General features: G+C 43.6%; 3 protein-coding genes across 4 annotated transcripts in view; 2 read left to right on the forward strand and 1 right to left on the reverse strand.

Moving 5' to 3' along the window:
• Positions 1-690: 690 nt before the first annotated feature.
• On the reverse strand, positions 691-6,898 carry utp15 (UTP15 small subunit processome component). The gene is made up of 13 exons (XM_083674063.1): positions 6,755-6,898; positions 6,091-6,230; positions 5,758-5,850; positions 5,436-5,620; positions 4,593-4,771; positions 4,196-4,321; positions 3,912-4,047; positions 3,476-3,560; positions 3,190-3,345; positions 2,572-2,673; positions 2,122-2,255; positions 1,865-1,923; positions 691-1,483 (listed from the first exon to the last, which is right to left on the reverse strand). The coding sequence occupies exons 2-13, from the start codon at positions 6,178-6,180 to the stop codon at positions 1,236-1,238; spliced, it is 1,593 nt and encodes a 530-aa protein (XP_083530189.1). The 5' UTR covers positions 6,181-6,230; positions 6,755-6,898; the 3' UTR covers positions 691-1,235.
• A 1,645-nt stretch (positions 6,899-8,543) lies between these two features.
• Positions 8,544-11,322, forward strand: LOC310806810 (transcription factor BTF3-like). Of its 2 annotated transcripts, none has more exons than XM_083673059.1 (6): positions 8,544-8,673; positions 9,683-9,751; positions 9,932-10,045; positions 10,206-10,407; positions 10,514-10,570; positions 10,912-11,322. In XM_083673059.1, the coding sequence occupies exons 2-6, from the start codon at positions 9,683-9,685 to the stop codon at positions 10,956-10,958; spliced, it is 489 nt and encodes a 162-aa protein (XP_083529185.1). In that variant the 5' UTR covers positions 8,544-8,673; the 3' UTR covers positions 10,959-11,322. The 2 variants fall into 2 exon arrangements, with proteins under 2 accessions (XP_083529185.1, XP_083529186.1); XM_083673060.1 differs by having other exon boundaries at positions 8,561-8,594.
• A 2,346-nt stretch (positions 11,323-13,668) lies between these two features.
• LOC310807518 (forkhead box protein D2-like) overlaps positions 13,669-17,500 on the forward strand; it is a gene marked incomplete at both ends in the record, with an annotated part of 7,052 nt that continues 3,220 nt past the window's right edge. Inside the window, one exon of the mRNA XM_083674016.1 lies at positions 13,669-14,405. Within this exon, the coding sequence (XP_083530142.1) occupies positions 13,669-14,405 (737 nt within the window). The remainder of the gene's footprint in view (positions 14,406-17,500) is intronic.

Below are 17,500 nucleotides of genomic sequence, written 5' to 3' on the forward strand. Positions count from 1 at the left end.
GCCTATAAGAGCACAATATGTCAAGTGTCACACACATCTGTCAATCTATAATAAGCAGGTCTGCTTGCTTTTTGCGTTCTTTCCTCTATCTGTAAACTCGGCCCCGACGTGACATTCAATGGGCAAGTTTCATTATTGCTCCTATTTAACCTACCTGTCAGAAAAAGTAACCGGGCTTCTCTTCTTTGGCGCTTCGACGAAATCCCTGCGCAGTCCGTGGAGGAGCGGTAATAAGTGCCTTCTGCTTTCCAGCAGGTTCTAGTGCGTGCGATCTTCAACTCGGCGAATGGAGGACAATGCGATACCAGCGTGCGCGCTTGGACACCTCTTGAGGTGACAGGTCAGGGTAGACGGTCCAGTCGGTGGATGTACCACTGCATAATGTGAACTGAACTATTAGGTCGTTGGCAGTCCACTAGATAAACACAGCAAACTACCCGAGGTCTCTAACGACCTCTACTGGGCATCACATTCAAGTGTATTTGTGAGGGGTGTAATAGGCCTACGTAGTTTCCCCACCTACCCACAGTTGTAGTACGCGTCAATCCCTTTCTTGCACCACAATTTTAAGTTCATATTCATACTTACTGCAATGTACTGCGATCCTGTGTGAGAGAGGAGCGGAGGGGCACCGTGTCTTTCAAAATAACATGAATCATGAGGCAGGAAGAACATGGAACCATTGTTTTAAACATTGGAAGTTTACTGTTCAGGTTTCTTTTTTAAAAACTGCACATTGGAAATGTATGTAAATTCTATCAAAATGCAAACCAGACACACACAATGTTTAAAGAAACATTAGCTGCAAAGAACACAATTACATTGACATCCCGTAAAAAAATCATTTCATCTCCTCATATCCAGACAATTTCAGGGATTCATTGTACATACATAAACATATGTAGACAGAACATGTAGGCTATACAATTACATGGTTGCCCATCTTGCCCTCTCTCTTTGCCAGTTAAAACACCTGAGACTACTGTTGAGTGGTCTCTCATTTAAAACCAGTAAGCACAGCAGGATCTGGGCAATGTTCCAATGTTCTCATTTTCAGTTGATGGAAGTCCAGATTGTTGCACGTGGCATCATATTGGTCTCTTCCAAATGTCTGATGTTTTATCCAGAGGTTCCCTTCAATTAAGGTTTCAGTCAGATCTAGCCTGGACTTTGTTCCAGAGCGTCATGGGCACTCTGTGCTCCCTCCCCCTGGGAAGCAGTCTATCCCAGTGGCCTCAGGCGGCCTGAAGCTGGGGTCCCTGCCCCGGACCCCCCACCTCCATCTGAGCAATGCCGTTGGATCTGCTGATGCCTGGGCAGGGCACCTCTTTCCTGGGGAGGGAGGAGGCAAACAGGGTGTCCAACATCCCCATCACCTCCAGGAGTTCCTGCTGGTAGTCCAGCTCTTTTTCCACCAGCTCCTGGAGACGCACCAGCTGTCTGTCCACCACGGACGAGTGGCCAATCACTGCCTGGTAGATTTCTGAGGATTCAGAGAATCAGAATCAGAGTCAGAATTCTTTCAGAATCAGAATCAGAATTCTTTTTATTTGGCCAAGTATATTTGCACATACAGGAAACTGACTTGGTGAGGTTGGTGCATGGACATAAAAAACAAATAGCAAATATTGACAAGAAATGTACAAAATATGAACAAAATAGCAATAACAAATTTACAAATAAGAGCAGCAGAACAATCCATCTTGTAGGCTGTGTGAGACTAAGTGGCAATGAGGCTAGAGGCTGTGGAACGGGTGAGATGGGCAATGACTGTGATAGACACACAGGCAAAAGACGAGCGTAAACGTATCACAGTCTTCACTTGTAGCATTAAAAACCAGATTCACAGGCCTAACACACTCACCTAGGATCATCTCAGTGGCAGTCACCAACACAGGAGCGAACCTGGGATCAACCACATTCCTGGGAAACAAAGGGAACATCAACATGCAAGCCGGCACATTCACAGACAACATGTAACTGGCCAATGAAGGAGAAACTCATCTGTAAATCATAGTTTGGCAGACATTTTACACCAAAGAAATACACAATATTGAATATCATACCATCTGACAGGGTTGATTTGGGGGTGAGCTATGCTTTTAACTGTGTGAGCGTTACCCAATGAGGAAGTTGAGCAGCTGGGAGAGCTTCTGTTCGTCTCTTCCTGCCAGGGCGTTCTTCAGCGTTCCTCTCCGGTCCAACTCCTTCATGACCGCAACTGGGACCTCTGGCTTTCTGTACTTCGACCACGACTGAGTACACACACACACACACACACACACACACACACACACACACACACAATGCAGCAGGTAAATACAGATACATACATATTGTTGTACAGGTCAGGAATAAAACAACACATTAATATCGTTGTCAGAGAAGTTGAGATCATCAGTATTCAGTCGATGGATCACTCAAGAGATCGTCACTCAACCCACCTGCTGACCCGGGACGAAAGGACACGCAAACAATGAGCGCCTCATCAAAAGCAAACTATCATTAACATTCAACTACTATTAAACATTAAACATAAACCCAAATCCTGAATCAGTCAATTCTGGTTACCTCCATGGCTGTATCCAAGGCCTTGGAGACGTTGAACTTCTTAAGCTCCTTGTCATACTTGGCCAGATGTGCCTTCACTGGTTTACTGACCAGATAATCATCCTGAGAAGGGAAACGGTGCAGATCGGGTCAATCAAATGAGGTGGTCAAACTGTTACCAGTTAGAATCATTCATGAAAAAAGACTTTCTAGGTCTAAGACGGTACGCAGAGGTTGTTGAGGTCATTTATAGTTCAGTCGATGGATCACTCAAGGATTCATCACTCAACATGCCTACTTGCTTTTAACATTCAAGATGATTTCAGTGATCATGTGAAATCAACATCTCTTGATACCAGTCAGTACTAATACAGTACCAGTCAAAAGTTTGGACACACCTTGCCAAGAGTGTGCAAAGCTGTCATCAAAGCAAAAGGTGGCTACTTTGAAACCATATTCTGGTTAGTTTTTTTGTTTACTACATAATTCCATGTGTTCCTTCGTAGTTTTGATGTCTTCAATATTAATCTACAATGTAGAAAATAATTGTAAAAAAAAATAAAGAAAAACCATTGAATGAGAAGGTGTGTCCAAACTTTTGACTGGTACTGTATGTAGACAGACAGAACAGTTCCTTGCCTGTTTTGGGACGTAGTTCTTCCCTTTGACAAAGACGCGGTATGCCGGCCGCCGCCTCTGTTTGCTCAAGCCTTCCTGTTTCTCCTCGGGGCCTTTCCTGTGTTTGATACTCAGGACGCCGTTGGTCATCCCTGCGACGATGGATTCGTCATCAGGCTGAGCACACGGGCACAGACGTGAGATTGTTAGTCGAGTGATGTGAATGACACCTGAAATCAAGATACACGAAGCACTAGTGTACTCACGGCCAGGCCCAGACTGAGGATAGAAGCACTAGTGTACTTACGGCCAGGCCCAGACTGAGGATGGAAGCTGCGTAATCAAAGTTGTGAACCACTTTGTAGTTGGTCGTGTTGTAGACTTTCACATGCCTGCAGACACACACACACACACACACACACACACACACACACACACACACACACACAGTAATGAGGCTCACTCTTAGAACATCCAGATGCTTGCAGTAACCAGTAACTGTGTGCTGAGACATGCTTGCTGCTCTTTTATCCCTGTCAGATTCAGAGACGGTTGGCTCAGACAGAGGCTGTTGTCAGAGAGGTTGAGATCAACATTTGGAGTATTCAGTCGATGGATCACTCAAGGAATCATCACTCAACGTGCCTGCTGCTCTTCACATTCAAGACCACTACACTGGTTAACTTCAAACCCTGTTTCATGGTTACCCTACTTTTAATAATGTCACACACACACACACACACCTGTCCAGTGAGGCTGAGAGCAGTCTCTGCCCGGTGCTGCTGAGACACAGACAGGTGACTGTCTTGTGGTGGTTCTTCAGAGACACCAGAGGCTGGCCACCCTTCAGCAGATCCCAAACCTTCACATATCGCCCCCCTGTGGAGAGGAGGATACACAGCAGCAGGGTTACAACAGTGTTTCGCTTATCAGATGCTATTGGTATAGCAGTAAATTACTTAGTGAGGAAATAAAATGAACGAAAAGAAGGAAAGATAGAGAAAAGACATTCTCCAGTGGCTGTCACCTGCTGAAACCAGGAGTCCCTCTGAGGGGTAGAGGAGAACACTCTCCACTGGTTGGCTGTGGTCCATGGTCATCACACTCTTATCTGTTCTGGCATCAAACACTTTTATCGTATGGTCATACGAACCTGGGAGAGGGGGACAAACAGTGAGACACACACACACACACGCACACACAGTGTATGTAGGAAGCCTGTGCTGTAGACGTGTCTGGAGGAGTGATATCTGTCATTGATGATAACGGACAGCAGACCGACACCATCAAGACACTGTCAGCGGCTGTTGTCAGAGTAGTTGAGATCATCAGTATTCAGTCGATGGATCACTCAAGGAATCATCACTCAACAAGCCTTCTGCTCCATTCAAGACCACGGCATTAAAACAACCTTCCAACCTCACCTGTGATGAAGAGATCTCTGTTGAGTTTGCTTGTTGTGCCACAGCGAATGTAGTCAGTGTGTTCCTTGTAGGAGGTCAGCTGGGCGGAGTTGGGGATGTCCCACAGGCGACAGGTGTAGTCATCCGACCCGGTCAGGATCTGATAGCGGTCTGAGGTGAAGTCTGTCACATGCACAGCCCTGGGAGGAGAGGGAGGAAACCGAGTCAGTTGTAGAAGTAGAAGTAGACTCTTTTTGGCCATGCCAAATCAATTCTCATCAATTGTAGGAATTTGACACGTGCACACCCCTCCCCAGACAACACACACACCACAGCCCCAAGGGAAAACAGAGCTCTGGGCACAGGGCAGCCATATTCGGCGGCACTGGAGCAGTTAGGGGTTAAGTGCCTTGCTCAAGGGCACAACGGCAGTGGTAGGAGCCTTAGATATGACACCAGTAACCTTCCAGTTACCAGCTCACATCCAGCTCCCTCCTAGGGTGGGGACCGAACCAGCAACCTCCCGATTGCTGGCTGGCCTCTCTAACCTCTAGGCCACCTGTTCGCCATCATAGTGTGTGTGTTCAACTTGATCGGCGGTCAGAGGCTGTTGTCAGAGTCGTTGAGATCATCAGTATTCAGTCGATGGATCACTCAAGGAATCATCACTCAACAAGCCTGCCGCTCTTCACACGACCAGGTCCGTCAGCAAAACCTAGCCTTTAACCCTGTGCAGAGCTGAACTACTACTTTTCTAGGATGGGTCTCTTAAGATCTGTAAACACCAATGGTGTTTGGGCTCTGGGTTCTTTTTAGGCCGGGCAGAAATCAAAATGGTTGCAAGTGGATCGAGGCAGGACCTACTTTGTGTGCCCTTTGAACATCCTAAGCGCCACCTTTCCGCTGACGTCGAACAACCGCACTACTGAGTCCTCGCACCCCGCCACCAGGAGCTGGCCGTCAGACCGGAACCTTCCACAATAGGCCGTGTCCTTAAACCGTGAGAACGTCTTCACAGGCTCCTGGGAGAACGGCCCATAAATGTGGATCTGGTAGAAGGAAATAGGTTACAATGAGTTAGTTGAGACAATAGGACTGGACTGGACCTATCCTGCATGAATGAAGCTATGAACTAGGATTCCACTATTGTACTTGCGTCTGTGAATGGCAGGGAAACTAGTCTTACCCTTGTGAAGGCAGTCACTGCATAGTTGTGTGGAGCCACAGGGGAGAAGTCGATGTTTGTGACTGCTCCAAATTCCTTTATCTGGACTGGTGCCTGTAAAACAAGCAGCAACACAGCAGAACTGCCGATCACAAAATATGACAATTAAATGCTTAGGTTATTGGCTGCCAGCGAAAGGATAGAAGCCCAGATTGAAAGTGAAGTGACGTCTGACAAGCCTTCGGTGAAGTAAACTTACTAAGTTCAAACGTGTTTTCACTTCAGTGAGTGTAGTCAAGTCCTCTTTTCGTAGACAAATGTCACAATATTGCATACTGAAATGGGCCTACCTACCTTATAGTTTTTCCAGTACAATGTGTCCTGTGTGACTTTTTCTCCCAGTTTGGGATATATTTGGATTTTTGTGGGTTTAAATGACGCCATTTCTGAATGCCAATGACGGTCCTTTCAGTCCTTGTCTGGTTTGAGTCCACCTGAAAGGCATGGGATACATTAGAGGGAGAGGGACACTCACACATCGCTGCCCAAGCCTTGATGACACATTTATAGTAAACATTATATCAGGAAAAAAAAGTTTTTAAAAAAAGTCAGTGTGCCGCAGTTTTTTCGTTTTCTAATGGAACAAACAAAAGGCATAAACAATAGTGCAGATAAACTGGTATGAGGAGAATCTAAATATCGGCTTGTATATAGATAGTTAAATAGTATACACATCTAACTTGGCCAAAATATTTGCCAGCATGGAGCCCTTGCTATTGCATTCAGATATTCTACACGAAATAATATAAAGCAATTTCAAGTACCTTTGCTAGAAAATTAGGTTCTTGAAATGGGAAACGTAGTGTAGATTAAGACGAAAATGGCAAACTAACTTCGCTGGCTAGCTAAGCTAAGCTAACATGTTCCAGCAACAGACCTGATAGGATATCACCCAACGTGTCAGAAATAAGCGGCATGCTAGAAATAACACAAAACTGCTTCAAATAACGTTTCTCACCTTTCAGACTGGTACTCCTGAGATAAGTAAATTGAGTAGATCTGAATTTAATCAATTTAGATACAGATTTTTGTTTGATAGAGCTAACCAAAAGCATTTCATCTTTCAAGTTATCACGTTGCCTCTGTGACCACAGGAGGCAGCCATGTTTGAGATCCCCAACTTCCGTTTAAAAATAACTTTATTGTTCCCTGTACTTAACATTCAAAGCTGCAGTTGCGGTCGGTCGTGGTCGTGTGTGCTTGATTTAACCAAAAATGAAATATTCAGCTCTGTGGATTTTGGCTACAAGCTGTATACTGTTATGTAGCTATATTGCTATATCGCTTGCTGAAGGTAAAGTACTGGATACATAATCTTCAATAGGCAAACATTATCCACGGTCCTGGAGATTTTTTTTTTTATACACACCAAAGACCCATTAGTAGACACAGCCTACCTATTAAATCATAATCAATTACACACATATAGGTATAGCTAACTCATGAATAAATACTCTGGTCACCAGGTCATCTGGTCACACCTAATGTAATGTAATGGGGACATACACACTCACCAAACACTTTATTAGGAACACCTGTACACCTTCTCATGGTGGTGGTGGTGGTGTAATGGCGTGGGGAATGTTTTCTTGGCACACTTTGGGCCCGTTAATACCAATCAATCATCGCTTCTATACCACAGCCTATTTGAGTATTGTTGCTGACCATGTGCATCCCTTCATGGCCACAATTTACCCGTCTTCTAATGGTTACTTCCAGCATGATAATGTACCATGCCGCAAAGCAAAATTGTCTCAAATTGGTTTCATGAACATGACAATGAGTTCAGTGGCCTTCCCAGTCACCGGATCTGAATCCAATAGAACACCTTTGGGATGTGGTAGAACGGGAGATTCACAGCTTGAAAGTGCACCTGAAAAATCTGCAGGAATTGTGTGATGCAATCATGTTATCATGGACCAGAATCTCAAAGGAATGTTTCCAACATCTTGTGGAATTAATGCCACGAAGAACTGAGGCTGTTTTGAGAGCAAAGGGAGGCCCTACCCAGTATTAGTATAGTGTTCTAATAAAGGGAGGCCCTACCCAGTATTAGTATAGTGTTCTAATAAAGGGAGGCCCTACCCAGTATTAGTATAGTGTTCTAATAAAGGGAGGTCCTACCCAGTATTAGTATAGTGTTCTAATAAAGGGAGGCCCTACCCAGTATTAGTATAGTGTTCTAATAAAGGGAGGTCCTACCCAGTATTAGTATAGTGTTCTAATAAAGGGAGGTCCTACCCAGTATTAGTATAGTGTTCTAATAAAGGGAGGCCCTACCCAGTATTAGTAGTGTCCCTAATAAAGGGAGGCCCTACCCAGTATTAGTAGTGTCCCTAATAAAGGGAGGCCCTACCCAGTATTAGTATAGTGTTCCTAATAAAGGGAGGCCCTACCCAGTATTATTATAGTGTTCTAATAAAGGGAGGTTCTACCCAGTATTAGTATAGTGTTCTAATAAAGGGAGGCCCTACCCAGTATTAGTATAGTGTTCTAATAAAGGGAGGTCCTACCCAGTATTAGTAGTGTCCCTAATAAAGGGAGGTCCTACCCAGTATTAGTATAGTGTTCTAATAAAGGGAGTATTACCCAGTATTAGTAGTGTCCCTAATAAAGGGAGGCCCTACCCAGTATTAGTGTAGTGTTCTAATAAAGTGTTAGGTGAGTGTACATATGTGATCGACTCCAGTCCATTTTTATTTTTTTAAACACCCTAGTCTCCCAATATTTCCGTGCGTCACGTCCGCTCCTTCTTTTGGCTTCCGCCGCCCGTGCGCTCCGCGTGTCTCCACCTCCAGGTCGGTACCGAGTCTCCTACCGAACTACCCTCAGAAACCCGCCTCGACCTCTAACACCGACACCAGTACCGGGCTTACCGTGAGTCCGTTCGACCGAATGACCGATAGAAGCGACCTACGGGTGCCTGCCAGTAGTTTTGTTGACAGTGACATGGGCCTGCTAGCTAATTGTAGCATTGTACCTGTAGCCACTCACTCCGCTCGCTAATGTTCGTTTCTTTTGTTCAATTTTAATTGTTTTCAATTTTAATATCTGCCATTTAACTGACGCTTTTATGCAAAGCGACTTACATTGCAGTGAGCGCATCAATTTTTTCAGTGTATATGGTCCCAGCGAGAATTTTGGATACCTGGTTATAGCTATGGGCATGTTATTTTCGTTGCTCGTTTACGCAGCGAGTGAATTGGCAGTTGCTGGTTTTAACCCAGAGGCTCCCAGGCGTGCAGCCACAGGTCCTGGTGAGTTATCCAGATCAGCCAGCTGCTTGGCCGTAGCATGGCGTGCAGCTACAGGTCCTGGTGAGTTATCCAGCTCAGCCAGCTGCTTGGCCGTAGCATGGCGTGCAGCCACAGGTCCCTGGTGAGTTATCCAGCTCAGCCAGCTGCTTGGCCGTAGCATGGCGTGCAGCCACAGGTCCTGGTGAGTTATCTAGCTCAGGTCCTGGTGAGTTATCTAGTCAGCCAGCTGCCTGGCCGTAGCATGGCGGGCAGAACAGGTTCGTCCTCGCTGTCAGGGGCAGAGCGACGTGCGGCGGGGGGCAGCTATTTGGGGCGTGCAGCTGACCATTCCTTAGACGTCTCCATAGCAAATGTCAGTAGTTTCAAGGCAATTATTTCTGTACGTCACACTCGCCAGATATCCGAGGTTAGCTGCTAGCTCGTCATTACATAGGGGATAGGGAGGTGGTGATCTTCAGCTGGCATGTTGAGTGATGATTCCTTGAGTGATCCATCGACTGAATACTGATGATCTCAACTACTCTGACAACAGCCTCTGCCAACCCTCAAGCACAACGAGGTCCATGTAGTTCTGAAATTGTTTGTTTAATTGCTGATGTGTGTTTGTATGGTTGTGTGTCTTGTTTCAGATGAAGGAGTCAATAATGAACCAGGAGAAGCTTGCCAAATTGCAGGCCCAAGTCCGCATTGGCGGAAAGGTATGTTCAAACAACTTCTTTATCTGGTGCCTTACTGCGTCATGCTCCATTTCAAATCATCCAAGTGCATACATGACAGGGGCTCGCAGTCAGCTTGGCATTGGTACTAGAGACGTCAGACTTGTATACAGTGCAGTTGTGTTAAAAGTGACTACATGATTGACTCCCTGTGCTCCCTAGGGCTCTGCCCGCAGAAAGAAGAAGGTGGTGCACAGAACAGCCTCAGCAGATGACAAGAAGCTACAGTTCTCCCTCAAGAAGCTGGGGGTCAACAACATCTCTGGCATTGAGGAGGTAGATGCATGTTTATGCTCACTGATAATGTGCCCTGAACCAATCTTTGACAGTGCAACCCTTTCAAGAATGAGCTTCTCATTACAAAATGCGTGCTGGATGTTGCTCCCTCTCTGTACTGTATGTGTCACTTCATACCCCTCTTTTCTTTTGCCTCCAGGTGAACATGTTTACAAACCAGGGGACGGTGATCCACTTCAACAACCCCAAGGTCCAGGCCTCTCTGGCTGCCAACACCTTCACCATCACAGGGCACGCTGAGAACAAGCAGCTCACAGAGATGGTGCCCGCTATTCTCAACCAGCTCGGGGCTGACAGTCTCACCAGCCTCAGGAGACTGGCAGAGACCCTGCCCAGACCAGGTACACACACACACACGAGCCAAGACTACCTACAACAGGTTTACACAAACTTAAACTTAAAGACAATTGCGATGCACACCCTGACTCTTCTTTGGTGTTCCCACAGCTGGAGAGAGCAAAACCCCCATGATCGCTGAGGAGGATGAGGACGATGAGGTCCCTGGTGAGTTCAGAGACTCTCTCTTGAAAAGCACCCATGTTGTTAACCGTTTACAAGCAGGTTTTTTTGCGGTGTCGACTTTCCTGTACCATTTGAAGAGTCAAAGTACTTGAAAAAGCTTATTACTACTTTCTTTCCTCATTATCGGCTGAGAAAACTGTTATTTTTAAAAATGTTATCAAAGCTGAGATGTATTCTGACCCTTTCTTGTCCCCTCCTTCCACCCATGTCTTTTCCCTCTCTTCCTCCCATGTCTTTTCCCTCTCTTCCACCCATGTCTTTTCCCTCTCTTCCTCCCATGTCTTTTCCCTCTCTTCCACCCATGTCTTTTCCCGCTCTTCCAGACCTTGTGGAGAACTTTGATGAAGCATCAAAGAACGAGGCCAACTGAGGAAGACCCTGAAGACCCTCACTTACACACAGAGCTTCTATTTTAGAACTGTCAACATCTCCCACTCGACCCACGCTCCTAGTAGAAGTTCCTAACCACAGGTCCAGGGTCAGATTTGCCTATCCACAATTCTTAACCATTAGGGAGATTACATATTTGACCCTGTGTCAGTGGTTAGTGGAACCTCTACCCAATGTGCCTGCTGTGTTATCCATGTCCTGCTGTCCCATTGAAATGTGGGTGTCCTGTAGAATGTACAGTGTTCCTCTCTCTCTCTTTCACGCTGCCTCCTGTGATGCACAAGGTCAATACGTCAACATGTACTGGTGGAAATAAATATGTATGTAATAAAGATGTACATTTACTCATGTCTCAAAAGGTGTCATTACTTTCTAACGAGCATAATGCACACAGATCGTGCCTCTCGTAGGTCGCGTCCTTAGGAGTGGTTGAATTGGGGTAGAGGTTGTGTCTATTGACTTACGAGAGCAAGGCACTGACATCTTTTCGATTAAGTAATGTGAGTCTCCTGATTGAACACAGGAGGGCGACGAGTCCACTACTGTTACGATCACTGGAAGCAGGATAGAAATTGCTTGGTTCGTTATAGAAATTGCTTGAGTAGTCTACTCATGAGAGGGATGAGATATCTATGTCATGAACGATTCATGAATTAATATGTTCAAATATAAATAGCATTATGCCTAACGGCAATGATATGGGCAATAAAGAGCTTTAGGGAAATGCAGTCAGCGTTGAATGCGATAGAGGTATGTGACGTACAGCTCCTCTACCAACTCTAGATAACAATCTGGCTCCAAATGTGTAAGACAGAATGGAGAATTAAGGGGTACAGTGGGCTGCAGGCCTATGATACAATAGCCCATAACTAACAGACTAGAAATCTAACATTATAGTAAATATTAAATATGTCTATGGAGCACATTGATTTAAGCCACTCTCAGACAAAATGAGATAGGCCAAATTTTCCAAATACTTTGATGCTGATATCAGATGTGTGTGCTCAACTTTCAAAACTTATAACACTTCAAAACCTTCCGTTATGCATTTCATTTCAATTATGACATCTTTCAAATTAGAATAAATGATACAAAATAATTGCTTATAGTGAAATACCATGAGAACATTAGTTAACCACCAACACACAAGTTAAATTGGTTTAACAATGAGTTAATCCAACAGCCAAAAATGTATGATACATTTTTCAAAATTGATCTTTTTGTGCTGAATAAAGGGAATAGTTGATGCATGCCATTTGTATCCAATATAAGGGCTTGGTCATTTACTGTAAGGGTTTGATAATTAGCTTACATTAAAGACATCTTTAACGTCAGAGTAATTGATTTATTGATGAATAACTCTATTGTTACCGTAAAGGCAATTTGAGTGAAAAAAAAATGGGAAAAATGGATACAGACTGCATTTCAGTCTGAAGCAGTGATTTACTGAGATGAAAAAGTGTTTTTTTGCATTTTTCATGAACCATTTTGAGTGTGTTAATAGCTTTGAAATTTGAGCACATGATTTTTATCAGTTAACACATTGTAAATTAGCCTAGGCCTAATTCAGGCAGGGGATTAATATGTTTTGGAATATAGGCCTACATCCGATAAGATAATTATTTCAGGTGGAAAACATTAGGCCTACAACACATTTTCCTAATCTTCAATTTAATTGTCTAACACACAGACCTCAATATTGGCGAATAGGTTGCTTCTTAGCGTTTTAAATCTGAAACATGCTTTGGAGGAAGACAGTAGCTTCTCGTTTTATTGGGGCCTATCTGACTAATCGAACATATTGTAGCGAACGGCGGGGTAGAGCATCTTGCCCTAAGCGGGTATCGAACTCACAATCTTCCGCTTCCAAACCGGCCGCGCCAGCTACAACACCAAGAGAGTTAACTCCCTTGGCGGAGCTGCTAACGGGCCTTACACAGGGTCGTTACAATATCAAATCGCAAGAAACTGACTTAATGGGGCAATCTGGGATACAAACAACAACAAAGAGGTCACCCTGCCACTTTTTTTTGGTAAACCGCTGAGGGACAAGGATGGAGAAATATAACCACTCTCAAATTCATGAGATCAAAATGATAGTTTTAACCATGTTTTGAAGCAGTATTTGTTCATTTATGGCATTTAGCAGACGCCTTTATCCATTATTATCATGTTCAGAATTACATTGTTTACAAACAATGGAGTAAAACAAGCTATTATTCTGATGGGGTAAGACGGTATATTCTTCAGAAATCAATGGCTATATATCATTCATTTAAAAGTTCGAAAATGGATGTACCAATTCCAGATTGTGCTTTTAATGATGATTTCATAGGCCTAAATAATTATTTTCTTTTTTTTCCTCCACTTAGACAGAGGGTTTCCCCGGTAACGTTACGTGCCCATCTTATGATCTCGCTCTCTCTTCCATATTCAGACGACACGCCCTCTCCAAACGCAGACATGACCCATTCCAACCATTATTGGAAATTGGGATGCCACAATGAGCTTTTAATCACCTACAGGAGGACAAAGGGCCAACCATAGACCGTGGAGGAGCTATAGTCGAAACATGCCAAAATAATAGATTAAGATTAAGGTTTAAAGTAGAAGTAATACCTTCTGCTTTAAATCCTTTACGCATGCTGAAAACAATGTGTATAGAGCGCGGGCGACTGGGGTTGTGAGAGATGACTCTCAGCTCGGGGTCGGGGATGTCTGACGCCTCGGTGCTTTCTGAGGACACGGACATCGATGTGGTCGGAGGGAGAGAGGAGGAGGAGGAGGAGGAGGACGACGACGACGGGGACAGCGATAGCCGAGCGGGCTCCGGCGGGGATGAGGTGACCCTGGCCCGGATACATGAGGACATCCACCAGTCTCCATCGTGTCCTGATAGTGTTCCTTCCTCTTTGAATCTTTACAAACCAGCGAGGAAGAAGCCGCTGGTGAAACCCCCTTACTCCTACATTGCTCTCATCACCATGGCTATCCTACAGAGCGCGAAGAAGAGACTGACTTTGAGCGAGATCTGCGACTTCATCGGCCAGCGCTACCCCTACTACGGGGAGAAGTACCCCGCATGGCAGAACTCTATCCGTCACAACCTGTCCCTCAATGACTGCTTCGTCAAGATCGCACGGGAACCGGGGAATCCAGGGAAGGGTAACTACTGGACACTGGACCCGGAGTCTGCGGATATGTTTGACAATGGAAGTTTCCTGCGCAGAAGGAAGCGTTTTATGAGACACCGGAGGGAGATGGGCCCACTTGGAGAGCATCGGTTTGTTCCCTCTGGCGCGTCTGGTTACGGGTTCTATGGTAGTGGCTATGGGGCCCAGCTACCATACCACACACACCCCACACACACTTCTCACACACACCTTACTGACACGTCTTTTCCCTATCAGCCACTGTCTAGACACATGTATAGGCCTACTGATGCTATTTCCTCTTCATCATCTGTAATGCCATTAACCATCGGTATGGGAAGGAACTATATTCCCCTTCCCCAAAGTTCAAGCCGGGTGTCCTACACAATGACAGCGGTCAAACCGGCCTCCGAAGTCCATCGCTCCTCTTTCTCCATAGAGAGCATTATTGGGGGTCAGTGAGAATTTGACCCTGGACTCTCGGCATTCTATAGTCTTTAAGCCGACTACCTTTCGATACTGCGACGGTCCTATGATGTTCATGTGGATTTCGATGGGAGACGAGCTAAATAAATGCATTAACAACTGCGTGGCTGTTGCTGTTCTCTTCCTTTTCCCATAATATTGTGTTGTATGCAAAAGGCTGTGGGTGTGCTTGAAATATCACAAAAGCATTATTTATTGGCCAAAGAGGGTAGGGAGGCTATGATAGAAACAGATTTCAAATGTGTATTAATGCCTGTTAGGCTATCAATTATAACACAAACAAAATTAATTATTATTATGGTTATTATTATTGTTCAAACTTCGTAACCATATTTATATTCGTACACCTATTATTATTATTATTATTATTATTATTATTATTATAGATAGACCCTATACAATCTATCTGTTTATTTGTTTATTTACCAATTTATTAGCCTACTGGTCATGCTTTGACATTTTAAACACGCAAAAATGCTATTCAAAATTATGAAATATTAAATTATAGCAATGGAACATCATGGCAACACAATTTTAGATAAATAACTACCAAACATTCTCAGATAATTTAAGATTTAACCTATGAAATTAGGTTGTATCACGTAGGCCTTCCAAATTTCTAACGTTCAATTGTAATATTACCGTTTTGTCCATCGGGCCATACAATTTATTTTCTAACTAAATCAACACCTAAGGGATGATTTTGGAAGATGATTTGGATTTTCCCAATAAGGTCTACATACCAGAACACACAAAAAACTAGGTGGAGCAAATGTAAAATCTATGTGATATTTTTACCCAATGTCATGTATTGTGTATATTGTCCGAGTCCGAGACAAGCCCGCAAGCTGGGCCTGAGACATCAACATGTTTACTTCGTTGTCACCAGGGAACATCTGAGTCTGGTCGCACTATATCGATTTGGTCTTTATCTAACCAAGGAGTAAAATCGGAATAAAGAATATATTACTGTATATTTTCCATGGGAGACTTAATAGCCTTGCCGGTTTGGAAGTGACAATCTGTTTCCCCCGATGTGTACTTCATGGTCTAATGATGAGGAGATAATGATGAGGCCCTCTGATCAAAACCCTCATTAAAAGACGCAACAAAATAACCCAACAGACCTAAAGAGATCCAGAATGACAGCGCTTGATGCGGAGTTGTGTGTAGGCCTACAGGATGTGCGCGATGGAAATTAATTCAGTTCGCGTGTCAACGAAAGTCAAAGGTGAGCAGGTGATCACTATCACGAATAAAAACACACGGATTTACCAGTTAGCATTTACCAGAGGAATTTAGAGGAATAATTTAACTGAATTATCGATTAATTGATATAGGCTATGCTATGTAAACTGACACATATTTTGTGTATGATTGAGTCGACAGAAGGGAATATCTTTTCCACTCAGAAAAGGCCGTTTTCTCATCTTACAATGTATGTACCACTCGGCTCAAGAGCTTGCATCACTGTTGCAATATTAACATGTAGATAGATCATGATGCTATGTGCACAGTTTTGAGGATCAATGGAAAATATTAGAAAAAAATATTCAAAAACCACAAAACCATCAGGTGAACTAAATGTGAGGCAAATCTATCAAAAACACAAAAACAATCTATACAGAAGCCTAAATATGTCTTCATGTCTGGCAGATTATTTGATAAAACACCATTCTCAGCTTGTGGGCTATATACAGGTATGTGTTAGCCCTAAGTATATATATATATATATAGCCCTAAGTATATATATACACATAATGTCTGTGAACAATAGACATTACAGCGCTTGACTGCACATAGAAGCCTATATGGTTTTGTGGCCGATTCTCTGTGTTTTTTGTTTTTTTTTCTCCAAAAGGGGCTTAGATATGAACAAACAGATTAAAAGAGAGATTGAAATACAATAAAGGTGTGCTTTTTAGCTAGACTTGGCTGTGTGCTTAGCTTAGCATAATGTGGAAACAAAAACATCTACCTTTGAAAAGGAGAGAGAGAACGTTATACACAACAGGGAGTCAGACGGAAGTCTTTGTTTTACAATTTATGCTTTTTAAAATCTAGTTTCCCAGCCATGTGTCTCTTAACACTCTGCTCTGCGGTCTATTTCTAGGGATAGTTTTCACACCCGCCATCCATCGCCTTTTGTATCAGTCTGATGCGTGGGAGTCTTTGATATCGAGAAGGGCTTAGCATTGGATTTTATTTGTATATAAAGCAGTTATTTTAAAACTCCCATTTTGCCTCACATGATTGCTGTCATGGCGACCTAGTGATCAGACACCCTCTCAGGGTGTGCTTCTTTTTTAGTGTCCCACGGGGGTCCACAGAATGAGGAAAAACTGCTTTCAGCTACTATGCTCCTCAGACTTGGAATGGTCTGCAGGGTAGACTGTCTGTCCCACAGTCATTTTAAGTCCTTGGTTAGGGACCAGCTCACAGAGGAATGCTCTTGTTTTGATTAATTCTATATAGTATATATTAATTCTATATATGATTATATATATTTATAATCCTATTATTAGTGTATGTGTTTTGTATTTTACTGTGTTGTATATTTAAAGTGTTGTTTTGTAATGGTATTTATATTGTGGTGAGAGTGCACTTGTAAGAGAGACCTTGGTCTCAGTGGGTTTTCTTTGGAGAAATAAAGGTTAAATAAAACATAAAAAAAAAAAAACCAGTACAGTTGGAGAGCCTGGGAGCCTAGCAAGCAAGGCTGCTGAATGAATAATTACATACATGCTGTTCTTTGAGAGTGGTTTTAATGTAGCGTTAGGGTTAGGGTTAGGGTTAGGGTTAGGGTTAGGGCTAGGGTTAGGGTTAGGGTTAGGGTTAGGGTTAGGGCTAGGGTTAGGGTTAGGGTTAGGGTTCCATCGACTTT

The sequence above is a fragment of the Argentina silus genome, assembly GCF_951799395.1.
Source record: "Argentina silus genome assembly, chromosome: 7".
Taxonomy (NCBI): Eukaryota; Metazoa; Chordata; class Actinopteri; order Argentiniformes; family Argentinidae; genus Argentina; species Argentina silus.

Bases quoted from the DNA above. Each gene is read 5' to 3' on its own strand.
- utp15 (XM_083674063.1), bottom strand. From the start codon at position 6,180: ATGGCGTCATTTAAACCCACAAAAATCCAAATATATCCCAAACTGGGA. The intron at 5,621-5,757 runs GTAAGACTAGTT...TCCTTCTACCAG, and splicing joins CAGTGACTGCCTTCACAAGG to ATCCACATTTATGGGCCGTT. The intron at 2,674-3,189 runs GCAAGGAACTGT...TTCCCTTCTCAG, and splicing joins AGAACTACGTCCCAAAACAG to GATGATTATCTGGTCAGTAA.
- LOC310806810 (XM_083673059.1), top strand. From the start codon at position 9,683: ATGAAGGAGTCAATAATGAACCAGGAGAAGCTTGCCAAATTGCAGGCC. The intron at 10,046-10,205 runs GTAGATGCATGT...TTTTGCCTCCAG, and splicing joins ACATCTCTGGCATTGAGGAG to GTGAACATGTTTACAAACCA. The intron at 10,408-10,513 runs GTACACACACAC...GTGTTCCCACAG, and splicing joins AGAGACCCTGCCCAGACCAG to CTGGAGAGAGCAAAACCCCC.